At 39.3% G+C, this 27,990-nt stretch overlaps 1 protein-coding gene across 5 annotated transcripts in view; it reads left to right on the forward strand.

Moving 5' to 3' along the window:
* The window catches only part of npas2 (neuronal PAS domain protein 2), a 93,703-nt gene that overhangs the window by 39,813 nt on the left and 25,900 nt on the right, over positions 1–27,990 (forward strand). For all 5 annotated transcript variants that reach the window (XR_010004317.1, XR_010004318.1, XM_008121267.3 and 2 more), the window contains exons 2-11: positions 6,912–6,965; positions 7,517–7,665; positions 9,862–9,953; positions 13,513–13,602; positions 16,211–16,331; positions 17,108–17,221; positions 23,002–23,120; positions 24,237–24,319; positions 25,657–25,763; positions 27,531–27,678. Coding sequence is in view for 3 of the 5 variants with exons in the window: in XM_008121267.3 (XP_008119474.1) it covers positions 6,912–6,965; positions 7,517–7,665; positions 9,862–9,953; positions 13,513–13,602; positions 16,211–16,331; positions 17,108–17,221; positions 23,002–23,120; positions 24,237–24,319; positions 25,657–25,763; positions 27,531–27,678 (1,077 nt within the window). In the remaining 2 variants the exon portion in view is untranslated. The remainder of the gene's footprint in view (positions 1–6,911; positions 6,966–7,516; positions 7,666–9,861; positions 9,954–13,512; positions 13,603–16,210; positions 16,332–17,107; positions 17,222–23,001; positions 23,121–24,236; positions 24,320–25,656; positions 25,764–27,530; positions 27,679–27,990) is intronic.

Here is a 27,990-nt window from a genome sequence, read left to right on the forward strand (position 1 = left end):
GCAAGCAGAACCTGTCTACTTTTCTAAACCCATTCAAATAAGTCATTTTGAGGGATTGAAATTTCTCCACATTTTATTTCTGTTTCAATTATTTTATGCTCTCTGTTTGTGAACTTCCTATGAAGGTTTTACCTTGAAATGTGGTATAAAATATCATAAATAAATACATTGTCAGGCTACTGATATATCAGGAAGAGAGAAAGAAAGCTCTTAGCAGGTCCTTGAGAGCCCAGCTTCCTACCACTTTTACAATTCTTGAATAAAAATGTGTATTAAAAACTTCATCACTGTTTTAGTAATAATTTCTGTCTCTTCTTGCTTCTTAACTGGGATGCCAGCTCCTTTTATTATTTTTTTAGAGTATTGCGTGGGTGTACATTTATTCATCTGACATTATTTTAAAAAGGAAAATTTTTAATATAATGCAAATCTATGGTACTCTGGAGACTGGGAGGAGAGGATTTGGTGAAATCGTGTCTGATAGTCAGAGTCGTGCCCAGTTAAGCTTTTGCTGCAAATTCGACCAATCATTTTCTCCCCTGTACAAATGAAGTTAGTTTATACTGAACAGTCTGGTTATTTCCAGATTGTCTTAAGTGTTCTAAAATGTTTGCTTACACGTGGACAGGCGTATAATAAATGTTTTATTCAGCATATTAGAAATTGTCTTAACTTGTCTTTTTTGCCCAGTAATGCTCCTTTCTGGGTAAAGTAGATTTGGCCAAGGTGGTTTACAGCTTAATTGCTAACTAATTGAACACTCTGTATGAGGTTGGAAAAGGGGGTTATCAGTCTGATGTCTAGTGTGCACTTGGGAGACTACATATTATGATATTGTATCAACCACTGGCTTCATCAACACTGCTATATAATGCGGTTTAAACTACATAATATAGTCAGTGTAAACTCATATAATGCAGTTCAATACAGTTGAATTGCATTACCTGAGTCTACAACACTGACCATCAGCATTAAAGCCCCGAGGAGGGTATATGAACGAATGATTTAAAAAAATAATAGATATTACCATTGGTCTCATTAGTGGAATTTAGTAATTTGTTTCCCAAGTCTGCAAGCTGGGTTTGTGCACTTCTATGGAATATTATGGTTTTATTTAAATGAATAGTGGTGGCATATATTAATGAGGTAATCCTTCTCAAAAATAATCATATTTATTTTCGGTTGTCTTACTGCATTAGATATTTATTCAGTCCTGTACAATAAATCAATAAAATAAGATACTTGATCTCTTCTTAAAAGCTCAGATTGATTAAACTGTCTTTCTTTCTTTCTTACTTTTTTTTTTGGGGGGGGGATAAAATTTGGAAAGATGAAATGGTGTACAGGTTTATCCAAAAATCTGAAATAGTCCAAAATCCAAAATTGTCCAAATGGGTAGCTGAGATAATGAAAAACCTTGTTTCATGGTGTATAAAATTGCCATTAGCATTCCAGGACACTTCCTAGCCAGCCCCATGATGGATGGATACACTGTCTATCACAGGACATCGCTGGACTTCTGGCAGAGACCTTGCCCAGCATCCTGGGAAGCTTCCCTCCAAACATGGGAGCCTGCATGGATCTGTGCCACTTCAACAATGCTTCCTCTATGTGATGGGGGAAGTGTTGTTGCAAAGAAGCAGTGTGCAGAGCTACAAGAGTCTCCCCTTATCCTTTCTATTTCATCACAGAGGCTGGCAAAATAGCACGGGGGAGGAAAGTTCCTCCATGTGATGAAGTCCTTGAATATGCAAATATTCCAAAATCATTATTAAAAATATGAAATCTAAAACACTTCTGGTTCCAAGCATTTCACATAAGGGATGTCCATCCAATATGTTTCAGTGAAAAAGAAATATGATATGACAAGGGGTCAGAGCTCTGCAGGACACTGGAAGGCCACTCATAGTTTCTGACTATCTTTGGACTTTGCCACTGCAGTTGCCTCAACAGATGTTCCAAATGAACATGTGTTTTCATTTTTGTTTTTGAATGGCATATAGCACACGTATCAAACACAAGGCCCATAGGCTGAATCCGGCTCCCTACGTCATTTTCTGTCTTATCACACTAGAGTATGGATCCACTTTAAATTCAGTTGCTGCCTCCTGCAAAATTCTGGTCCTTGTAGTTTAGTGAGGCCCAGGGCCTCTCTGGCTGAGAGGCCCCTCCCCTAAACTACAAGCCCCAGAATTCTGCAAGAGGCAGCAACTGGATTTAAAGTGGATCCATGCTCTAGTTTGGTAAGGTTGTGGCCAGGGGCAGCCTTAGGTATAAGCGAGCTACACTTTTGCAGATGGCACTGATCCCCTAGGGGCGCTGTTGACATGCACCCGGTTTAGCCCCCAGAGAGAGAGAGAGAGAGAGGCGGGCAAACAAAGGTTTGCCTCTCTGCCTCCGACTAAATCCCCAGCCAGATGCTCAAGAGCGAGAGCAGCACCCAAACCTGGGAGAGAGTCTCTTGCTGCCGCTGCCTTTGCCTTTGCTCCTGCTGCGGAGCCCAGTTCCTCCTGCTTCCCTCCTTTGACTCCCTCCAGCCCCTCTTCCTCTGGCTGAATTCTGCAGGGTCCTAACGCTCACCCTCTCCTCTTATTGCCAGGTTTTTTAAAAAAAACTACCTTGGGTACCTGGTGATTTCTGGGTTATTTGAAAGGGGCATTGTTAATTTTTTGGAAGTTAGGGTAGGTAATATCATATGTTACATGAGGCCCCTTCCATACTGCCTCTATATCCCAGAATTTGATTCCCTATACTGCCAGATAATCTGTGATAAGAAGATAATGTGAGATCAGATCCTAGGAATTAAGGCAGTGTAGATCCAGCCTGAGTCCCATTCCACACTGCTGCTATATCCTAAGATCTGATTCCAGATTATCTGCTCTGAATTGGATTCCCGGCTGTATGCGGCTGATTGCTGTAGGTTTTTCGGGCTGTATGGCCATGTTCCAAGCCATTCTCTCCTGATGTTTCGCCCACATCTATGGCAGGCATCCTCAGAGGCTGAGGTCTATTAGATACTGGAGAAGAACCTACAGCCTGAAAAACCTACAGGAATCCAAAAATTACACTGCTTTCTCAATATGTTAATTGTTCCCCCCATTAGTGTTTCTTTGTACTGACTCTTGTTTTCCAAAGTTTTAATTTGTATTTATTTTACTCTTGGTAACTGAGGGTTGATATATACATCTTAGGACCTGATTGGTTTGAGGGGGCACCAAAATACTGTTTGCTTTCACTTTAAAAAATTACCTAGGGCTGGCCCTGGTTGTGGCCCACGAAGTTTTCAATGCCAGAGCAGCATAGTTACATTTATACATTTGAAGGCAACCATAAGGCTGATGTGGCCCTTGGTGAAAATGAGTCTGGCACTCCACCTTGGTCATTTTGGCTCATTACTGCATGGAATACGCACAGCCTTGATAACATTTCACACAGCAATCTTCTTAGGCCCTTCATTGCTGTAGTTGTGTGAGAAAGAAAGATGACTGTGAGCAGACCATTACAATCACATCATCAATGCATCACATGGAACAGTGTTGCTGAAGTGACCTACTTTTTCTGTTTTGCGTTCAGAAGGCTAATCCTGTTTAGCATTGCTGGGAGGGAACAGGCACACCAAAGAGTGCTTTGAATTGTGCAGATGGCTGCCCTAAATGATAAATGTTTGTTTGAATTGTTTGATCTTCTCTCTCTCTCCCTCTCTCCCCCTCTCTCCCTCTCTCTCTCTCTCTCTCTCTCTTTTTTTTTTTTTTGTAAAAGACACTTTGCAGCAGAAATCACTCATTTTGCATAGAGCTGATTCATTATAGTAGTCCTAAGAAGTATCTATTGACATAGGCATTACACCTTTCTTTCAGACAATTAAGAGTTCCCCAAACATTGGTGGGAAAGGTACAAATACACAAATACAGGAGCTATGCACCTTATTGCTCTTACCAATAAGGGAAGAATGGGGATTTATTTGATTTTCTGTTTTTAAATTCTGAAAAGTATAATAAGCAACTACTGACAGCCTCACCACACTAGAACATGGATCCACTTTCAATCCAGTGGTTTCTGCCTCCTGCAGAATTCTGGGGTTGGTAGTTTAGTGAGGCCCATGGCCTTTTTCTCCGAGCAGTTTAAAGGCTCCTCCCTAAACTACAAGCCCAAGAATTCTTCAGGAGGCAGAAACTGGATTTAAAGTGGATCCATGCTCTAGTACAGTGGTTCTCAACCTGGGCTCCCCAGTTGCTTTTGACCTTCAACTCCCAGAAATCCTAACAGCTGGTAAACTGGCTGGAATTTCTGGGAGTTGTAGGCCAAAAACATCTGGGGACCCCAGGTTGAGAACCACTTCTCTAGTGTGATGAGGTCATTAATCAGGTTCTTACAGAAGTGGAAAATACAGCTAAGTCCATGCAGTATATTGGCCAAAGTGGCAGACCATGGGCCATTTCACACCAGTCAATTATAGCATTATGATTGTCCTTTAACTGCTGTGAGTTCATCCTATGAATCCTGGGATTTGTTGTTTGGTGAGGTACTAGATCTCTCTGGCTGAGAATTCCCTGAACTGGAAACACCAGGGTTTCATAGGACATTGTCATAGGACATTTCATAGGACAATCAGAGGCACTATAACTGTAGCGTGGAAGGGCCCTAGGATCGAGTCTCCATGAGGCCATGGCCTTACTGAGTGATCTACCAAATTATCCTTACAAAAGTTTTGAAAGGCTAAATGGAGGCAGTCACTTCTACTTCCATTGAAAATTCAATTCAGGGTGAAGTGGGAATATATAGAACATCTTTTCTTTTGAATATCACTTTGGGCTAAAATATGGGAGATTGATTATTTTAGAGGAGAGTTGTAACTTACAGAGAAACTTTTTTGCTTCACATAAACTGCAGGAAGGAGTGTGGGCAGGGTTTTATGGGTATCAGGGACGTCAGAGGGAGTGTTGTATTTGGAGGCCACAACCGGCTTGATTCGCATTACTTTCATAAATTTATACATATAATGTTGTTTTGGAATTCAATGTGACACAAAAATGCTTCATGAGACATTATTTGTGATGCAGCATGAGTCATGGTTTATTTGGATTGTGGTCCTTCATACTTGAAGACCTCAGGTGTACCAGCATTAAAGCAAGTTCTAATGAAACCTAAAGTTACCATACATGTTAATGAACCTGAATTAAGAAAAAATAAGAACCTGAATTAGGATCCAAAGTTAGGTCATCCTTATTTAGTCGCATCCATTTTAAGCTCACCCATATTTTTAGCCTTCAGTTTTTTTTAAAAAAAAACTGGCTTAGTTCAGGCTTTGAAGAAAGAGGAAATTGTAAGATGGCTATGGAGAGTGTTTCTTTAGGTATAGAGAACTTTAGGGCTATTCTACACTTAAGTAAAACCCAAGAGGTTTGCTGGATGGCAACGAAGAGCCCTTTGTTCACCTCTCCGCTGACATTCTTTATACAAATTGGTCTTTGTTTTCTTTCTGCTACCAATGGCACATAAAAATGATTGTACAATATTTGAAGTGGTAGTGGTCTGGGTCAGAGTACCCACAATTGAAGCCCATAGATTGACTGCATGTTTTCTATGGGCTACAGGTTCTCCACTTATACCCTCCATATCTGTGGATTCAAGGCATTTAGAGTTTAATAGAACAATCTTTTTGAATGACACTCCTGTCAGAAGGAGGGCAGAGAAGATGTTGAAGCAACAGGGTAATGTTTCTATGGTCTTTATCCCTTTCCAGATTTTCTTCACATTTCTTTATAGAATGCATTATATTAGCTTTCAGCTGTGTCAGCACAACTCACGATTGCTCAGGTTTGAATAGGACAATGGTTGTAGCTTTCCTATGTGATACAGTTGGCAAAACAATACAGCTCAGTGTGTTTTCAAAGGCTTTCATGGCTGGAATCACTGGGTTGTTGTGCATTTTCCAGGTTGTATGGCCATGTTCCAGAAGCATTCTCTCCTGACGTTTTGCCCACATCTATGGCAGGCATCCTCAGAGGTTGTGAGGTATATTGGAGAACTAAGCAAGGGAGGTTTATATATCTATGGAAGGTCCAGGGTGGGAGAAAGGACTCTTGTCTGTTGGAGACCAGTGTGAATGTTGTAATAATCACCTTGATTAGCATTAATGGCCTTGCAAGCTTCATTCCTGCCTGGGGAGTCCTTTGTTCGGAGGTATTAGCTGTCCCTGATTGATTCGTGTCTGTAATTCCTCTGTTTTCAGTGTTGTTCTTTATTTACTGTTCTGATTTTAGAGGTTTTTTTAAATACTGGTAGCCAGATTTTGTTCATTTTCATGCTTTCCTCCTTTATGTTGAAATTGTCCAGATGTCTGTGGATTTCAATGGCTTCTCTATGTAGTCTGACTTGGTGGTTGTTAGAGTGGTCCAGCATTTTTGTATTCTCAAATAATATGCTGTGTCCAGGTTGGTTCATCAAGTGCTGTGCTATAGCTGACTTCTCTAGTTAGTTAGTCTGCAGTACCTTTCATGTTTCTTGATGTGTGTTTGGGTGTTCTGAATACAGCTCAGAATCTATTTCTTTTTGGGTCTCATGTGGAGTTTGTCATGTTGTGTTGCAAGTAGCCTTTGTGTTTATACTTTCTGGGAGAGGGGGGAAAGGGAAAAACTAGCTTCAAGATTTCTCTGGGATGTCCCTCAATAGTCTGTGCAACCCGCAGCTTGAAAAAAGTTATGCAACATTACATTTGGACTGCAATTCCTAGTATCCTATAGCCAGCCTTGTGTTCACTATAACAAGCATTATAATTGAATTGAGTGATGATTCATGGGGCACACTTATTTGAATGTCATGATAAATTAAAACAATAATGAATCTGTCTGAAAACATTATAAGAATCTAGCGCATGTATGTATTACAGCTGTCCCAAATTCTTTCGACAGAACAAGCTGTTTAGACAATCTAATGGATGAGGATGAAAAAGACAGGGCAAAGAGGTGAGTACTCAGCTTCTTGAAAATTTAATTGCATACTTGACAAGGCTATCCCCCCTATTAACAAATCAAAAGAAAGAACAAGAAGAAAGCCTGGCATATGTTCAAAAAGTCTGCATCACAAGGCACTTCTCTGTGCCATGCTTTTATTTTAAAGGGGGTAGTTGATGTCTGAAACTTTACTGGGTCCGATGATGGTGTTGGTTTTCTTTTTATAGATTTTCATTGGAATTTCCATATGGCTTTCAATTATACAAACCAAGTCACACTCAAGTCAATATACTGCAATAATAAAGTTCAGTGTAAATCTTGTGGTGTTGTGTCTAATAGTAGCACTCTTTTCTGTGTAGTACAAGGCTTCTCCCCCCCCCCCTTGTATTACAGGTGAAGTGAAAACCTCCATTCATCACTTGATGAGGTGGAAATAATGTTTTTCTATGTCAGTTTTTATTCTTTGGCTTCCATGGTGAAGTGCTACTTTTCATATTAGCACAACATAGTAAGATATAGTAACAAACGTTTTGATTCTGTTAATACTTTCCTTCCGTTCCTAGGGCTTCACGTAACAAGTCTGAAAAGAAAAGGCGTGATCAGTTCAACATTCTCATCAAAGAGCTCAGTTCAATGCTTCCAGGAAACACCCGTAAAATGGACAAAACAACAGTACTTGAAAAAGTCATTGGCTTTCTTCAGAAGCACAATGGTAACCAAACAAGCCTCAAATAGTCTTGGCATTGCCATCTTGCTATCAGTTTGTTGTCTTTGATAGTGGTAAATCTTGTTCATGCAGTCAAAATTACACAATATAAGATTTGTTTATCACTGTAGCAGATACAGTTTTAATTCTTCTGCAATAATATAGCATAAAGTACCACCAAATATGGAGCATGTAAACTAGTGTTAGTAGATTCCCCATATAAGCCGCATCTCAGGGAGATGGAGGCAGGATATAAACTTATTAATATTATTATTGTTATTGTTATTATTATTAAGGTCCCCCGGTGGCACAGTGTGTTAAAGCGCTGATCCGCTGAACTTGCAGACCGAAAGGTCACAGGTTCGAATTCGGGAAGCGGATTGAGCACCCACTGTTATCTCCAGCTTCTGCCAACCTAGCAGTTTGAAAACATGCAAATGTGAGTAGATCAATAGGTACCGCTCTGGCAGGAAGGTAATGGCACTCCATGCAGTCATGCCAGCCACATGACCTTGGAGGTGTCTACGGACAGGCTTAGAAATGGAGATGAGCACCAACCCCCAGAGTCGGTCACAACTGGACTTAACGTCAGGGGAAACCTTTACCTTTACCTATTGTTATTAAAGTCAACTCCAGTTCTGATTTTTGTAATAGATAGACAGTGAAACCAAGCCACATGTCACTCTTGTGTTTTGATGAATCCTAACTGAAGGGCCATAGATGTATCTATCACCTGCTGAACTAGTTTTGATAAAGATCTTTGCACAACCAAAATAAATGCAACTCTTGTTAGAGCTCATCCCTTATATTGGCTTAGAATCAGATATTGTTATATTTGGCAACGCCTTACTGCTTTCAGATCAATTTATGTGGCTTAACAGATTAAATATGCAACTTTGCAAGTCATGACTAGCTTACATCTCATTGATTACAAAAGGCCAATTTAGACTGGAATTTGGTTGGGCCTTTACAAATCTGCAATGCAGTAACATGTCACTCTCATATTCATGATTCTTACATATCCTCTAATTTAGGGTCCAGACAATCTCACAGTCTACATACTTGTGACACTTATCACAACCATGTTAAAAGTCCAGAAGTCCTGCTTTAACAGCCAGAGATTTGTTCTCCTGTCAGTTGGAGAGCAGAACACTAATGTTTCCGCAGGGATCTGCTTCTGGTTGTCACACCAGAGATCACTAGAGGAAGTGGTTAAAAATGTCAAAATGCTGTTCCCCAATTGATTTCTATTGCTTGCAGTCGCTACTGCCTGGTAAAGCAGGATCGGGGCAATTTGAGCCAAAAGGAACAAGTTGGGGCCCCATCTGTACTGCCATATAATGCAGTTTCATTATGCAGTTTAGCTGCATTTAACTGGATTATATGAGTCTACACTGCCATATAGGAGCCCCGGTGGCGAAGTGCGTTAAAGCGCTGAGCTGCTGAACTTGCAGACCGAAAGGTTTCAGGTTCAAACCCCGGGAGTGGCTCCAGCTCCTGCCAACCTAACAGTTCAAAAACCTCCTGCCAACCTAACAGTTCAAAAACATGCCGATGTGAGTAGATCAATAGATACCGCTCCGGCGAGAAGGTAACGGCGCTCCATGCAGTCATGCCGGCCACATGACCTTGGAGGTGTCTACAGACAACGCTGGCTCTTCGGCTTAGAAATGGAGATGAGCACCAACCCCCAGAGTTAGACACGACTGGACTTAATGTCAGGGGAAACCTTTACCTTTACCTTACACTGCCATATAATGCAGTTCAGTGCATTTAAATTGTATTATATGGCAGTGCACATGTGGTCTTAGACACTAACTGATCTAAGATTTTGACTATTAGTGTTTTTTAAATTAGTTAATGTACAGAACCCCAGACCTCCAAAGATCTGGAACTTCAGGAAAGGTCCAGATACTTAGTGGTATTTTTAAAACTTGGAATAAACTGAGAAATTTGGTTTATTTCATTTTTTAAGCAGATTAGCCTGAAACATCATCTGGACACCTCAGGCTGATCAGTCCTTTAGCCCGAATTTTAGGGTTGTGTAGAAGGGCCCAAACTTTTGCCCAGGTATAACTCTCATAATGGTCAGGGTCCTTTTGTCAAATTGATTCTTTAATTTGTACTTCTTGTTGGTACATTTTGTTTGTACATAATTTTATTTATGGCTAAATATATAATATTGTTTCTGTATTTGTTTAGAATTCTCCACACAGACAGAGATTTGTGACACACAACAGGAATGGAAACCTTCCTTTCTCAGCAACGAAGAATTCACTCAGTTGATGTTGGAGGTGAAAAATCCAATTTTTGGAACAATGTGAATATGGACATTCTTCCAAAGTAAATGGTGGCTGTAGACTGCAAATTAGACACTTTAGGCCCCTTCTACACTGTCCTATATCCCAGGATCTGATCCCAGATTAGCTGCTTTGAACTATATTATATGAGTCTACACTGCCAGATAATCTGGGATAGTCAGATAATTTGGGATCAGATACTGGAATATAGGGCAGTGTGGAAGGGGCCTTAATGGTCTAGAGCTGTACATTAAGAGCAAATAAGACATTCTCTTCAGGTTGGTTGCTTTCTTTCATGCCAGTTTCTGAAAATAGAGACTGATAACATTTATTACACTATGTAGCAACATTTGAAAAAATCTGTTCCTGGTTTGAAAGTGTTATTTCCTGCTTAATTGTGCAGTACAGTAGAGTCTCACCAATCCAAGCCTCGCTTATCCAAGCCTCTGGATAATCCAAACCGTTTTTGTAGTCAATGTTTTCAATATATCGTGATATTTTGGTGCTAAATTCATAAATATGGTAATTACAACATAACATTACTGCGTATTGAACTACTTTTTCTGTCAAATTTGTTGTATAACATGAAGTTTTGGTGCTTAATTTGTAAAATCATAACCTAATTTGATGTTTAATAGGCTTTTCCTTAATTCCTCCTTATTATCCAAGTTTTTCGCTTATCCAAGCTTCTGCTGGCCCGTTTAGCTTGGATAAGTGAGACTCTACTGTATTTGCTTTGAAAGTAATTATACTCCAGAAACTTTGTTTTTGTGGCTGAGAGTAGATACTATTATTTCTTTCAGTTTAGGCACTTCATTTGTAATTTTCCTTAATGAAAATATGCCATTTTTAGTTTAATAATTTTTCCATGTTTTTATGGTAGAACCAATTAGAAAATGACATTTATAGCCCAAAAACAAAAAATCGTGTTACATAGTATTATTGGCCTGCAGTGTACTTTGTATTTTGTTACAAAATTGCTTTGGAAGCTAACAGGGAATCTTAATGTACTATGCAGGAGCCTCCGGTGGCCTAGAGGATAAAAGCCTTGTGACTTGAAGGTTGGGTTGCTGACCTGAAGGCTGCCAGGTTCAAATCCCACCCGGGGAGAGTGCGGATGAGCTCCCTCTATCAGCTCCAGCTCCATGCGGGGACATGAGAGAAGCCTCTCATAAGGATGGTAAAACATCAAAACATCCGGGCGTCCCCTGGGTAACGTCCTGGCAGACGGCCAATTCTCTCACTCCAGAAGCAACTCCGGTTGCTCCTGACACGAAAAAAAATGCAGGGGGTTATTTTGCATTCATTTCCAAAGCACCTGACACATTAACCTAGTTAGTTATAATGATTGTACTAACAATAGCTTACATTCATGTTGCAACATCCAAGTGGCAGATGACCTATTGTTAGATATGCTGTAGACATTTAGAGAGTGTTCAATCATATTTGTTGTTCTTAACATGCTTATTCTGAAACAGTTTTTGAGGCTCCTAGGAGATTTATATAGTACAATAATCTTGGGTTGTTTCCTGTTGTGTTATTTTACAGCTTTGTAATACAGGTTGAGTGTCCCTTATCTGGAATTCCAAAAACTAAAATATTCCAAAATCCAAAATTGTTCACATGGGTGACTGAGATCCTTTGCTTTCTGGTGGTGCTCAATCTTTTTTTTTCATGCCCAAAACTATTTAAAATATTATATGAAATTATTGACAGGCTATGTGTATAATGAAAAATAAATTAATTGTGTGTTTGTACTCGAGTCCCAATCCCCAGATATCCCAGTATTTACACATATGGAAATACATGTATTTTAAATTCCAAAACAATGTAGCATTCAAAACACTCCTAGTCCTAAGCATTCCAGGATGGGTTCCACACAGGGCTTTAACCCACACCCAACTGGGTTTCTTAAACCCAATTGGGTGTGGGTTAAAGTCCATACACCTCCCCCCAACATTTGTGCTTTCCTGGGGATAGGTGTCCAGGAAAAGGTGTCTTGTTTTTAAAAAAGAAAATAACTTACCTGGCTGCCATTACCATCATTTCTATGTGCCAGGAGAGCTCCAACAGCATGGTAATGGCAGCTGGGTAAGTTATTTTCTTTTTAAAGGCTTTTCTGGGGGTTTTTGGGAGGAGATGGGGTTCTCCAGGAGCCCAAAAAACCCAAGACAGCTGTGTGGATTGGGACCACAAGTTGTGCGACACAGTCCCCAGTCCCAATCCACACAGTGCCCATAGCTGAAAAGACCTGGGTCTTCTGAAAGACCTGGGTCTTCTGAAAGACCTGTATCTTTCCAGCTGTCAGATTTGGGACAAAGCAGTCTTCTTTGACCTGAAGGAATTCATTTTCACCCGAGGTGTTGTTTGGATGCCCCAGGTAAAAACATGGGTGCTTGTGCATTTTAGGCGCTGTCTTGATGCGCCCCGTGATAAGCGAAACTCAACCTGTACAAATCTGGAGAAAAACTGGGAAGCAAAAATAAAGGCATGACTGAATACATTCACATGATTATTCCATAAAATGAGAGTAAATTGCATAATGGATTCAAATGAAATATATTATTTACTTACAAAAAAAGTTGATGTTGGAGGTGAAAAATGCAATTTTAAACTGCTGTCAGTCTCCTTTAAGGTAAGGGGCTTTGGGCAGGGCCCTCACTACTTCTCGGTTCACTATTCGTGGATTCGCTGTTTTTCAATAAACTCTAAAAGACTATTATAAATCATAAAAAATTACCATTTACAGTCTAAGGAAGGAAGGAAGGAGAAGCCAAAGAGAGAGAAAAGGAGCCCACGTGGCAACGGGAGGAGAAGGAGGCGATTTATCAACACACGATTGGTTGAAAAAGACTTAAAATAGTGTATAACTACTAAAAAATGTATAAATATTAAAATAAATATAGCGTCCCTACTTCACGGATTTTCACTTATTGTGGATGATCCTGGAACCTAACCCCAGTGATAAGTGAGGGAACACTGTATCGGTTTTTGGGTATTGTTGTTTTTCCTGATTAAAAACAAAAAATTAATACTGACCTTGTGATGAATGTAAGATTAATGTATTTCCAGCTCTTAATTTTCCATATGTGAGTGTGAGTATGATGGGAAGCCAGGTACTGCTGATGATATAAGAGGGGCAATTCTCTACTCTTAAAGGGACGGTCACCCATGCTTTCCCCTCTCAATGTGATGAGATGGTAGGTCTCAATATGAAGAAACCTTACCCACCCCCAGATCACGCCACCAAACTTGACAGCTTCAGTTGCTAAAATTTCTGTTGCTGCTGTGAAGAGAAATTAAACTCAGACATTTCAAGGACCAAATTTTAAAAAATCCCAATTTCAAAAATCTTCCACTAAAGTGCAAGACAAAACATTGAAACACCCTGTATAAATGTGCCGCTTTCAAGCACAGAAGCTCATGGTTACATTCTTTTTAAGATTCTGCTGTTCTGATCTAATTAGAAAGTTCTGATGTACATCTGAAATGTGTGAATCAGTTCACAGTAAATAACAATTTTACTGTTGTTGTTTTTAATTCTTTCCATCAGGCATTGGATGGGTTTGTTATAGCTGTTACAACAGATGGAAGCATTGTATATGTTTCTGACAGTATTACTTCTCTTCTTGGACATTTACCAGTGAGTAGTTCTTGTGCATTTCTTCGTAGCCTAGATGTGCTCAGTTTGTTACAAGCATGAGACTTTCTTACTAACACAACAAGCTACAGAAGCAGGACTGGGTAGAAAAGGAAATATTAAGCATGCCAGTTTAAGTTGGCTTTCAGTTTCATCCTCCAGTAGGTATTAGAAATAACAAAGGGAACTGTTTTCTTGGCTTTAGATCTGACCAAGGGAGAAGCAGTGGCAGATGAAATGAACATGAGGGAATATTGTGGGGAAAAGAAAGATATTATGTCATATTCAAATTCATTGTAGTAAAGACTGTGAAAATTAGTTGGAACCTTTGCAAAGCCTGTTGTCAAAGAAGGGTTAGGTAGAATGCCATGGCTAGAAATTGTGAGTGAAAAGGGGTTGATAAAGATGAAAAATTCCAAAAAGTGGAATACTGCAACTGTGAATTACTTTAATGAGCAGGAAAAGGGGAAACATCTAGTATTCCGAGGAGCTGGGACTTCAAAAAATATAATTGGAATTGGGGAGGAATAAGATTGACAATAGCAAAGTAGCCAAAACAGTAAGAAAAAATGTTAGAAAGTCAAATTCCAAAAATTGTTGAGGCTATTGTGAAAAACCAAGAACAAGAAAGCAGGCTACATTTATAGCTAGGAGTAAAGCAAGGGAGGAGTAATTGTTTCTTAGGGAATATGACAAAGTGATAACAGAGCAGAGAGAAGGTAAAACTACTCATGTAAGTCTGTTTAATTGGATTAGTGGTTTCAGGCTTTAAAAACCTTTGTACTACAAACTGCTTACATATTTTTAACTTATACTGTAAGCTTTGGGTTCCATTTAGGAGAATACTCAGTTTACTTCAGTTAATAGATATAGATTTTTTTTTCTGTCTGCAAATGAAGAATGCTGAAAATCAGGCTATCTTTAAAGTGGATCATGCCTTTTCCTTAATAAATAAATACTTAGCTTGAATTGTGTCTATCTTCTCTTAGAGTTTCAGGGGGCAAAATGCTCGCCCTCCTGGATATGTTAATGGATTTGTTTTGCGCCTCCTTGGAAGGCAAACCCACTATGGTCGCTGCCTGGACTGGCAATCAGAAGTCTTGGGACTTCTGAAGGGGCCGTCCTCACAGCCGTCTCGTGTTTTGTGGGAGGGTTCCTACCCCCTCCCCAACCCATCCAAAGCCCCTTTTAAAAATGAAAGAACTGACCCGGCCTCCATTACCATGGTGCCAAAGCTCTCCTGGTGCATAGAAATGATGCACCAGGAGAAGGGAGGGAGGAGGAAAATCCCTCCTGGCCCCCCTCCTCCTAGTGCATCATTCCTATGTGCCAGGAGAGCTCCGGCACCACGCTAATGGAGGCTGGGTAAGTTATTTTATTTTTGAAAGGGGGTTGGGGGGGTTGGGGAGGGGGTGGGCTGTTTCTCCATTCTTCTGGTAAGTACCAAGAGGACATGTAGACAGTGCCCGCAGAAAGCGTGGGGTTTTTTGGCAGTGTGTGGACTACAGTCCACCGCGACCTGGGTTTCTTAAACCCAGGTTGAAGCGGATTTTACCGCTATGTGGAGCTGCCCCTAGATCCCATGCTTTTTTTTTTTTTACATTTTTTAAAAATAAATTGGATAAAGGAGGTTTGTTTATCATATCAATATCAGTCATATATAAATAGTTTGAGGGTGAGAAGGATAGCTAATGCACGTTGAGCCTCTCAAATTTGAAATGCTTGGGGCCAGCAGTGTTTCAGAGAGTTGCTAATGAAATAAAGCGAATACCATTGTATTAATGAATAACAGTGTTAAAGACAGCCTGATTTTCAGAGCTCTTCATTTACAGACAGAAAAAGAATGATTTTACATCTGTTAACTGAAGTAAACAGAAAGACTATTGCTGTCCTCATCAAAGAGCAGGGATCCACTTTAAATCCAGTTTCTGCCTCTGGGGTTTGTAGTTTAGGGAGTGGCTTTTCAACTTCTCAGCCACAGAGGTCCTGGGCCTCACTAAACTACAAACCCCAGAATTCTGCAGGAGGCAGAAAGCAGATTTAAAGTGGATCCATGCTCTTCTGGTGTGATGCGGTTGAAAGGGCTATATATTGGATTTATTCCACATACTCAATATTGTCTTCTACATTAACTTTTTCTTAATCATAAGGGCTAAGATAAGCAACATGTGTCCCTCTAGATCAGCGGTTCTCAACCTGTGGATCCCCAGATGTTTTGGTCTTCAACTCTCATAAATCGTAACAGCTGGTAAACTGGCTGGAATTTCTGGGAGTTGTAGGCCAAAACACCTGGGGACCCCTTGGTTGAGAACACGGCTCTAGATATTGGTGGATTCCAACTCCCATCATTCCTAGACAGATGGACAATGGTAACTAAATATGGAAATTTTAGTTCAACAACATGTGGAGGACCACTGACTTTCAGCCCTGCCTTTTTGGAACCTAACTACCAAAATTTCTACTGACTAGGGATAGATTTATATAAATTTATAGACCTGCCTACATACAGAATTGCATAGACCAGTTACCTTTGTGTGTGCATGTTTGTGTTTAGAAGGGAAATTATTGGAATTTTTTGTTTTTCTGATACATATTGTTTTGTCATTTACAGTCTGATGTGATCGACCAGAATTTGTTAGATTTCCTTCCAGAACAAGAACAGCCAGACATTTATAAAATATTATCATCTCATATGCTTCTGCTAGACACTGTATCATCAGATTACCTAAAATGTGAGTGTTTCTTCATATAGATTAAAATGCCATTAGGATAGTATACGTAAATATAAAAGTAAAAGGAACAATAAATCAACTACTAACATGAAATCAAAATCCAAATATTTTGGATTTTGCCATAGCAAGAGGGTGCACCTTCCATTGCCAAATCATTGAAATGTAAGATTAGTCTTTCTTACAAAGGTCTGCACAGGGTATCTTTGGAAATGTTTTGTCCACACATATTTCACCTTGAAGTTTATTTCATATGTTCACTTATGTCCATAAATCTTTTAATGAAGTGTGTGTGCTTATTATTTTAAAAATAATTTGTTCTAAAATTGCACTGGATCTGTCTAATACATAAAGCATAGATATGGGAGAGTGTCAAGGGACTCACTTTCAGTAATAGGATTACATTATTAAAATGTGTTATGTTTGTGGTTGCTTGTCTATTAAAATGGAAAAGCCTTTCAGTTAAAGTTGCAAAGTGAGAAGTAGATTTTTGCATTGCCCTGCTTTTTACTTGAGCCTGTGTGATTTATTTGCTGGAATGATACTGAATACTTGGGTAAGGGCTAAACCCAATCCTTAGCTTTTAAGTATGCATGAGAAATAACTATTTTTAGTTCTGAGCAGCCTACATTCATGCAGAGGTTCATCCAACTAAATACGAACCTTTGTAGGCTCCCATAAAGAATAATTGAACTAATTGGGCTTCTTCACAGTCTAATTTGTTTTAATTTACAAATAATAATTATTATGTCCTTCATTTCTTTTTTTAATAATCCAAGCTGATGATGATTTAGAATTTTACTGTCATCTTCTGAGAGGAAGTCTGAACTCCAAAGACATTCCAACGTATGAATACATAAAATTTGTAGGAAACTTTCTGTCTTACAGTCATGGTAAGTCTTAGCTATTCTGTAAATATAAACAATGATTTAAATCAACATATAAATTTGATGACGGTAAGAATGTACCTTTAAATTTGAGTGGGGTGTTTTTGCGTGTAGGTGGGAAAAGATGTCTAACAGGAAAAAAATAATAAAACTAACACCAACTACTTAGATTGAAGCAAATTCCATCGAACTGAAGAGTGTGGTCTGAACTGAACCAAAGGCTATATTAATTCAAACTTACAATCCCTTCTTTTGTGAAATAAGAGTGAGTGTTACACGAAGTGCATACCTCATTATTCAAAATACATATCTGTTGCAGGTATATATCATCTTCCTTGCATTAGCCTAGGAAAATAGTTCCTCTACAGTATGTGAACTGCCTTTTGCAATAGTTACATGGAATGTGACTGGAGTGTTATCTACTTCCTATGCTATCATTCATTGTGAATGGAATAGCTGCATCTTTCCATATCTGCTTTATCCCTTTTTTGTTTTAAATGTTATAACTATTTTGGATATTATATATCTGTTTTCCAAGAGCACTCATCCAATAATGTATTTATATGTAGAAAACAGCCAGTGTGATATAATGATATGAGGGTTAGATTAGGACTCTAGGAGGCCTATTAAAGATTGGAGAGAAATTATTAGATTACAGTAGAGTCTCACTTATCCAACATAAACGGGCCGACAGAACGTTGGATAAGCGAATATGTTGGATAATAAGGAGAGATTAAGGAGAAGCCTATTACACATCAAATTAGGTTATGATTTTACAAATTAAGCACCAAAACATCATGTTATACAACAAATCTGGCAGAAAAAGTAGTTCAATACGCAGTAATGCTACGTAGTAATTACTGTATTTATGAATTTCACAACAAAATATCATGATATATTGAAAACATTGACTACAAAAATGCGTTGGATAATCCAGAACATTGGATAAGTGAGTGTTGGATAAGTGAGACTTTACTGTATATCCAAATGGCCAAGCTGACAAATAGTGGTAGAGGAGGAAATACTGAAGAATTTGCAAACAAATGGGGGCTGGCACTTGGGTATTTGGAAAAGAAGACAAAGGTAGATTTGATGACTGCCATAAAGGGGGATTTAGTTAAAGAAGACATATGGGTAATAGCTATCCATTGTCTCTGGGCTGCCTGAACAGGATGGCCATGTGGACAGGTGCAGGCACTTCTGAATGGGAAACAGCCCACCAGTTAACACTGCCACAAAATGCGGATGAACTCAGGAAAGATCCAGTGCATCCCACAACTTTCTTTTAGCAGAGAACAAAGCCATGATAAGCATTGACTCTGTCCCACAGGTGGGGAAGCCCACAGATTTCCCTTTCTTGTCACATCATACATACTCTAGGTGTGAAGTAAATAAAATTGCAACAGTCATATTCAACTCTTTTTTGGGGATGGTTCATGGTTGTGCTTGTATAGAACAAGCAGTTTGCTACTGAAATGCTATCATATCTGGAACATGATTGGAGCTTCTACACTGACACAATCCAACTTGGAAACCAGTTCAAATGGAAACACTTTTGCTGTGAGGTGATTAGATTGACAGGTTTGGAACCTGCTTGAGGCCATATGGGTGATTACAGTGAACATGAAACCTAGTCCCAAAGTGTTTTGCTGGTCCCCCTCCCCGCAATTTCCAGGAGAGATGTGCATCAGTGCTCAAGAGGCATATGGGGTGAAAATAAATAAGGGAAAGTGACAGTTAACAGCAGAGGTCATTAGTTTTCCCTCCTAGGGTGTTTATTAGCCCCCTGCTGTCCAGCAATGCCCTTGAGATGTTTTTTTTCAGCACCAGTTTGAAACTCTTTACTATGCTTCAGCAGGGGCATGTGTCTACACTGCTCTCTGTATTTTGTGAAGTAGATTTCGCCCTGGATCTGGGCTACACAGGGATCAGCTGCAATGCAATTTTTGGCAGAACTCAGACTTTTAAAAAGGCTCTGTATTGCTCTTAATGCACACTACAGTGCATATTTGTGGTGTGTGTTTTGTAAGCCACCATGAGCTCGAGTCAACTATGAACTGCATTATATGGTCAGTGTAGGAGCGCTGGGAGTATGCAAACTCTTTTATAAAGACCCCACTGGAAGCTTTTAACCTTAAATTGGCCTAGAAAATGATACATAAATATAAGTTGCATAGTTTGTATTTTTAAAACAACTAGTCACATTTTGGTTGGATAAGAAAGGAAGTACAATAGGCCCATGGATCTGATGTTGTTTGGCTCTAGAACTCCCTGTGGATACCAACATTCATGGATGATCAATGTCTATTTTGTCCCTTGTATTCAATGACAAAATAAAAGTTTGCTACTTGGAATTTATGTGGGGAGGAGGATATTTTCAAAGTGTGGATGATTGAACCCGTGGATGCAAAATCCATGGATATGGAGGGCCAACCATATTGCATATATTTCAATTTCCCCAGCCAACATTTCTGTTTTGCTTTTTGAAGTGGGTGATTTCAAATGCTTCATAAATTCCACATGTATCAATGATTATTAAACTTTCTGACTTCTGGTACTGCTTTCCATATGGGTAATTATTTTACATAACACATCTTACAAAACTTCTATACATCCCTGACAGAAGACCAGGTCTAGTGTGTGCCCCGCACTGTGGGTGGGACCAGATACCAGTTGGGACAGCCCCATGGTTGCCATGGCAGCCATGAAGTCCTGAGCCGCACCTGAAAGGTTAGTCTCGGCATGGACATTGATGCCTCCCAGCACTATGAGCCGCCGGGACTCCAACGCCAGGCCCGAGACCACCTCAGCTAGCTCAGGCAGCGGGGTGGTCGGTACACTAGCAGAATCCCTAATCTGTCCCGGTCTCCCACCCTCAGGTGGACACATTCAAACCTGGTTGACTGCGGGACGGGGCACCTGGTCAGGGGGATGGAATCCTTATAGACCACCGCGACCCCACCTCCCCTCCCTCCAGATCTCGGCTGGTGGTGTACGGAGTAACCCAGCAGGGAGAGCTGGGTGAGATTAACTCCTCCCATCTCGTCCAGCCAGGTCTCCGTAATACCAGGTCTACATGCTCATCCAAGATGAGATCTTGGATGAAAGATGTTTTCCCGTTCACTGACCTGGCATTAAACAGCACCACCTTTAATCTGGAGGGACCGTCATCCTGGCTACCCAGATTAGCTATGTCAGGAAACCGTTTTGGAACTAATAATGTCCTACCAAAAACCCTAGGCCGAATTAAATGATTTGGTCTCCCTTTCCCGTATCTCCCCCTCCCAGATACCACCTCAATAGGGGCTCCCCACCCATCGGAACACCCCCCTCCCCTGGCCTGCTGTCCTCTCTTTTCCACTTCCCCTGGTCAGGACGATGTTATTTGATTTATTATTTCCCTATTATAAATTGGCATCCTTTCGTACCCATTCCCTCCCCCCCGCCCTGCAGTCCTCATAATCCTCCAGCCTCCCCCACATAGGTACATAGGGATTGCAAAGGCTTGCAAAGGGAAATGCCTATATATCTGTAGGAGAGATTAACAAATATTTCAGGGGAAAATGCTTTTATAAGATTAATGGATATATGTATTTTCTTCTTCCTGACTTGCAAGGCCTCTCTCCCCCTCCTTTCCCTTTTCAAACCATTCCCTTTGTTAAGAGCGAGGGAGGCTTTGGAAAAGTAAACACACTGATAAGAAAATATATCATCTATTGCAAGCTATGGCCTCCAGGCTCTGCTGCCAGCTTGACCTTGACCCCATTATAAGCCGAGGGAGGCTTTTTCAGCTCAAAAAAAGGACTGAAAAACTCGGCTTATCTTCGAGTATATACTGCAATCTTCCAAATTTTTTTTAATTCTTCTAGGCACCATGTGTGTGGTTGTAATGTTGTAGTGAATATAGTATCCCCCCTGAATATAGTATCCCCCCTGCAAGATGTTTAAAAACATGAACTTGGAGGCAACTGGGAGTATAGCAAAGTGCCTGTAATTCCCTTATTCTGATGATGTAATAAAGACTATTTGACTACTATCATTTGCAGTCTCTATATTTTTATTATTTTTTATTCTACTTTACTTATTTTATGGTGGGACTTGGGTTATAGAGTGAAGAGGGGAATTGCTTTCATTGTTTTTCAGTATAGTATTTTATATTCATAGAGTAGAACTTTTTTACTGTATAGAAAACAGTACAGAAGGTCTGCTATGCAACAATATATAAAAGTAACCATTCTGCTGTTGTGACTTCTTTATTACTTACCGTAGGACATTATCAGACATAGAGTTCTCCATCTTCTCTCCTTTTCTCCATGCTGTCGAAACGGAGTCCCACGGAGCCCATCACATGATGCAGGGCAACTTCCGGTGGGACTATATTTCAGCAGAATGGAGAAACGGAGCCCAGAGTGCTTTTGAAAGATTTGGGTGTTAACCTACTCCTAATGGCACAAAGCAGAGAAATGCGAGGGAAAGGATGTGGGATGGCAGCAGATAGATCTGGATGAGAGGAAACAGAGTAAGTCAGTTCCCTGCTGTCCCCCCACATTCCCTCGCATTCATCCTGCCTTTTTGATAAGGTTCAAAGATTAGAATCTTTATTTCTCTGAATTCTCTCTAGGAATCCTTACTTCAAATGTTGCTGGTATTATTGTTCAGCAATTAAAAAGAAACAAACTCACTGTGTCTGTCAGAAACCCCAGTTCCACAATATGCAAAACTTCATTGATTCATTGATCATAACGTTTTAGGAGACCAATTTATTTGTATAGAGCATTATTATCTTATTCTCTAGCCTAGAAAATCATATATGCATGATAGTTCTGCTTCATGAAGGTAACAGTCCGATCATTTGCATGTGCTTTAGAAAATAAATCAGAATGGGGACAATTGGACTTAACTGGTACTTAAGCAGGTATAGGATTGCAGCCAAAAGTTGTATTTATACAGATAACAATATCACTAATATAGATTAAAATCAATCTACCTCCACACAGCCACTTTTAGAAAACAAGATGAAGTACTATCATTAGTTTCATCACACTGCCTTAGTGCTGTCATAGGAGCCTCCAGTGGCGTAGTGGATTAAAGCCTTGTAACTTGAAGGTTGGGTTGCTGACCTGAAGGCTGCCAGGTTCGAATCCCACCCGGGGAGAGTGTGGATGAGCTCCCTCTATCAGCTCCAGCTCCATGCGGGGACATGAGAGAAGCCTCTCACAAGGATGGTAAAAACATCAAAACATCTGGGCATCCCCTGGGCAACGTCCTCACAGTCGGCCAATTCTCTCACACCAGAAGCGACTTGCAGTTTCTCAAGTTGCTCCTGACACACAAAAAAGTGCTGTCATTTTCTTCTTTTGAGGTAGAATGAGATGCAGAACAGCTGTGCAATAATGGGAGATTTTTAGGCGGAAAAGCAGATAATTTATATTTATAGTACAGGCATGCACAAACACACAGTGGGGTCCATAGCAACTGCTTGGTTTCATTAAATACATTGGCATAGTAAAATGGTGTCCCTTATATAAAATGGCAAAATCAAGGTTTGATTTTTGGATTTTAAAAAAATATTCTCAAATTGTGGATGTTAGAATCCACAGCTTCAGAATATGAAAGGCCCACTGTGTGTGTATGTGGGCTATACAGACATACATAACTTGCAAAATATGTTCAACCCATATGTCTGAGAGATATCAAATATTAGTGCATTTCATATGTATAAAGTAGGCATTGGGAACAAATGCACTAAGAGGCACAATTTTCTGTCTTGTAATTTTCTTATCTAGTGCCTATATCCACTTATAATGGATTTGATGGTGCTGTTCCAAGAGGTTACAGAACACCACTAGGAAAACAAGTCTGCTTTGTTGCTACTGTTCGGCTGGCAACACCTCAGTTTTTAAAGGCAAGTGTGTATGTCTTAGAGTCTGTTAAGTCTTAGCAACAATATCAGCCCTTTGAAGTCAAGTGTCTCCCCCATTCATGACTATGTACAAAGCAAAGAGATATTGCCTTCAACTTTGGTTGAATGAAGAAAACTAGTGTTTTGCAAACTACATAAATACATAGTTCTTCTGCCACTTAGATTTGGGATTATGTAAAGACTATGATGACAAATATTTGTAGATGTAGAAAAATACAAAAAGCAGTAATGTGTCAGTGAGAGATGTCATGGATTAATGAAGGCAATTTTTCAAGTTGACATCCTCCCATGTTTCTAGATTGCAGATTTTGGTGGGGGGGATATTTTTCTGAAGCAGAGTTTCTCCATTATTTAATATTTAATCAAACAAATCTGGTATTTGGATTGCTGTGAGTTTTTTGGGCTATATGGCCATGTTCCAGCAACCCAGTGATTCTGGTCATGAAAGCCTTTGACAGCAAAATTTGGTCTTTTCCTAAAATTAATTGAAATTGGAGTGAATTGTGGTGGTAATCTCATGTCTGCAAAAGCAATCTGCCATTTGTTGGGTGGGGTTATTTCATTTTGTTTTGTTTTTAAAGGTAAAACAAACCAGTTAGTACACAGATTACTTTAGTCCCAAGTATTGTTTTCCAAGTATTGTTTCCTAAAAGAAGCTCCATGCAGAGACTGATTTCTGCTGTAATTACAGTATTTAGGAGTACATTTAATGCAATTCTTGTTATTTTCATGATTATCCTCTGTGCCTTTGCCTTAAAACATCCAAATCTAGAGGTTCTCTATATAGGGATAAGCAACAATGTGTTAATTAAGTTTTTTAACTTTCATCTGGAGTAGATGTCACATGTGTAACGTGCCCTATAACTTTGTATGTTCTCTGTTAAAACATAAAATGCATATATTAAATCATCAGTAGTTAGCTATGTAATTTTCTAAAAGAATTGTGCTATATACAGGATGCAAACTTGCTGAGATTGTAACTATTATTTTATCTTCCAGAATAACAAACATAGAGATTGTTAAACCTGATAAAACATGTGGAATAGATGTATTAGTCATATATAGTACTTGTACTAACATCATTTATTTCTAACACAGGAAATGTGTATAGTTGAAGAACCTTTAGAAGAATTTACTTCAAGACATAGTTTGGAATGGAAGTTTTTATTTCTGGATCACAGGCTAGTAAATAAAAAATTGTATTTGAAATTTTACTTAACTATTCATTAATGTTTCATGAGACAGATTTTGAGAACAATGGTGGAATTGCATTTTTGTTTTCTTTTTTAAGGAGTGAAAGTGGATTTTCATTTGCAGAAAACTGCCTTCAAAATGTCCTAAAGCTACAAAATGCTAACTTACTGTGTATGATTACCTGTCCACCACGTCTCTGCTGCAGATAGTGTATAAATTGTCAACAGCCTCCCCCATCCCCAAGTGGTTTCAAAGCCACATGCTTATTCTTGGGGAAAATGTAGCTATGTCCCTGGAGAGGGCAAGAATAGCTGCTGTGTGATTTGAAGTAGAAAAATGGCATGAAGGGAATAGGTAACACTTTCCCATGTTGTTTTATCTTCTCTAAACTGTCGCCTCTTGAAATGGGTCTTGTAATAAGAAAAATGACTTGAGGCTCTTACTCCATTAAACCCCTGAAGCAAGACAGGGAAACACTTGTATAGGTCTAAGAAGGGACCTGCTCTTGTTTCTTCATAGCTTTACTGACATACCGAATGCACCAGAATTCCCAATTGAATCAATTGCATAAGGTGAAGCTCTGGGAATTCCTCTCAGCCTTGTTTGTATACTTTCTCTTTGCAAAAAGAGATAGTAGGATCCTTTTTGTGGCTATAATATCCAGAATTGTCTACCCACTCCATCCAGTGGCTATGCAAGATGTGTACACGGTCCTTGGTCTATAGCTAAATTCTAAAAGATTGACCAACATAATTCAGATTTCAAGGGAGAAGATACTGAGGCCTTAAAAGCCTAGCCTAAATCATATTGGAGGTACTTGGGGGGAATAAAGTAGATGCTAAATAGCAGGCCAAGGGCTGTTTCCCAATAAGCAATTATACTATAATTTCACTTTAATTGCCCTGGTTCCGTCTTGTAGAAAGCTATCTGGAACTCTTTCGCCCTGCTGTTACTTACTTGCTTTAATGGACTTTAAGATATGCCACTTTTAAAAGATCTTGAAAGTTTTTCTTCAGATTCTTGGAGTGCTGTCTTTGACGATACAACATAGATACATTGCACTGCTTTGCACCATAATTCTCCTTACCCAGTTTTTAAAATCTACAACAAATTTGTTCATTTTGCTATGCTGTCTGGGAAGGGAATGTGCTAGCTGGGAATTTTGGGAGCTAAGAATCCAAAACAACTTTCCAAACTCTAATCCCAAGTATTCTGTAGCATGCTTTCTTGCTACTTTTTCTGGTGTGAGTAGAGGGGTGTAGAACATTGCTGCTGGAATTTTAAATCACCTAATACAAATATCTGCATTTCCTTCTTGACACAGAGCTCCGCCAATTATAGGATATTTGCCTTTTGAAGTACTGGGTACTTCTGGATATGATTACTATCATGTAGATGACCTTCAGCTCTTAGCACAATGCCATGAACACTGTGAGTATCACATTTCCTACCATCATGGGAATCCAGTGTAATATTTGTTTCTATGTGAAATATCGGAGAATATGATAAATCTTAACACCAAACAACAGCTGTCATTCTATAATCACTTACTTGGGAGAAAATCCTATTGAAATCAATGGCTCTAATGTTGGGGGAACGTGTAGCATTGTGCTATATGCACTGATAATATAGCAAATCTGACATTGAACTCAATTCAGGTTAATATTTAATTTTTTATCACGTAATCCCATATCCCTATTTTAAAATACTCATTTGAGGCTAACTATTTCTATCAAACAAGCTAATTTTGGCTATGTACTTTTCTTCATTTGGAGTTACTGCTGCTGAACACTTAAATGGATATGAAATCTCAGAATGAGATAGATATCCAGTGGCACTCAGAAATGTTTTATGATCTAAAACTGTAGAATGGAATTAACAGAAACCCAAAAACAGAAACTTAAATAATGTTTGTCTCATTGCTTAATGATCTTAAATCGTTCTGTTATTTGTGGTTCTGTTAGTAATCTGATAAATTATACCAATCAGAATTATTTTTAACTTCCATGCGTTGGATCAGCAATGGCCATGGAGCTGCATTTGGAAAATATTTGGTTTTTTGTTTTTGTTTTTTTGCTCTGTCCAGTTCCACTTGTCTGCTATGAATCCACCCTGTGGAATCTTGGGATTTGCAGTTTAAGGAGGAATGTTTAGAAGTCTCAGCCAAACAACTTGTGTGTCTCACTAAACAGCCAATCCCAGGTTCCATACAGTATTGTCATGGCAGTTAAAGTGCCATTAGTTTGGCAACTGTGTTGTGTGAAGGGATTCTTGGTCATAGATGTGGTACTAATGGGCACTCCCATGAATTCAAACAACCCTGTCAATGTAGCTTTAAAGTCTTTGTATCTTTGTGTGTAGAGGTTCCCCTTTGTTTTTCAACATATAACAACTTCTGGATGAATTAGGAAATTTAAGACACACCTTTGTTGGTTCAGGTCCAGGCTATTTGGCTGACCGGATCCCCTTGTACGAACTTGCCTGGGCCCTAAGATCTTTAGGAGAGGCCCTTCTCTTGGTCCCATCCCCATCTCAAGCACGGTTGGTGGGAACGAGAGAGCGGGCCTTCCTTCTTGGTGGCTGCCCCTCGGCTCTAGAACTTCTTTCTTCCCAAGGAAGCCAGAATGGCCCCCTCCTTGCTGTCCTTCTGGCGGCAGGCTAAAATTGTTTTATTCAGACAGGCTTTTAAAGATGAAAGTTTTTAAGATCAAGTCAGGAGGTGCTGTGGTTTTAATTTTGAATATTTTTAATACTGTTTATATTTAATTCTGTTTTAATGTTTGCATATCTGTATATTTTAAATTGTATGCTAATGCTTTTATGTTAAGCTGCTTTTAGTTTCCTTCAGGAGAGATAAAGTGGGGTATAAATAAATATAATAATAGTAATAATAATAGTCCTGGAGTCAAATAAACCATGCCTTCAGATGTGCTGTCTAGCACAACCTTCTCACGGGAAGGCAGGCAACTAGATGAGAAATATGATCCTCATGTGGTTTCCCACTCTATTTACTTACTAGTTTTTGGTATATTCCATTTTATGCTGTGAGGCTATACGCAAGATAGCAACTGTGTTTCAAAAAAGGGAATGTGTTGTCCTTAGGAAAATTCTGGTTATACTGGGAAGCCCCCAAGAACAAATTACTTTGTTTGTTTTGTAAATTGTGTTTGAAGTGTACATTTTTCTGCTCACAAACAGTGATGCAGTTTGGCAAAGGGAAGTCTTGCTGCTACCGGTTTCTGACCAAAGGACAACAGTGGATCTGGCTGCAAACACATTACTATATCACGTACCACCAGTGGAACTCCAAGCCAGAATTCATTGTGTGTACCCATACGGTTCTGAGGTATGAGGAAATAAATGAGGTTGCTCTTGGGTCAATCATTAGTGTGCCTGATGTAAACAAAAACTGTACAATGGAGAACATTATTAGAAAGACATGCTGGGTATAATAGAATATATCTGTTATAAAAGGATGCAGATTGGTCAAAGCTATATTGCTGATGATCTTCATGCATTGAAAGCGACTTCTTGCCTGATTCAAAAATAGGCATTCTAAACAAATATGTTTTATCTAGAATCAGTATTTTATTTTGAATGGCAGTAACGTATTGGCATGCTAATTGGTCTGCAATTTTATGCCTGTTTGGCATTGTTG

This window comes from Anolis carolinensis, chromosome 3, assembly GCF_035594765.1.
Source record: "Anolis carolinensis isolate JA03-04 chromosome 3, rAnoCar3.1.pri, whole genome shotgun sequence".
In the NCBI taxonomy this organism is placed as follows: Eukaryota; Metazoa; Chordata; class Lepidosauria; order Squamata; family Dactyloidae; genus Anolis; species Anolis carolinensis.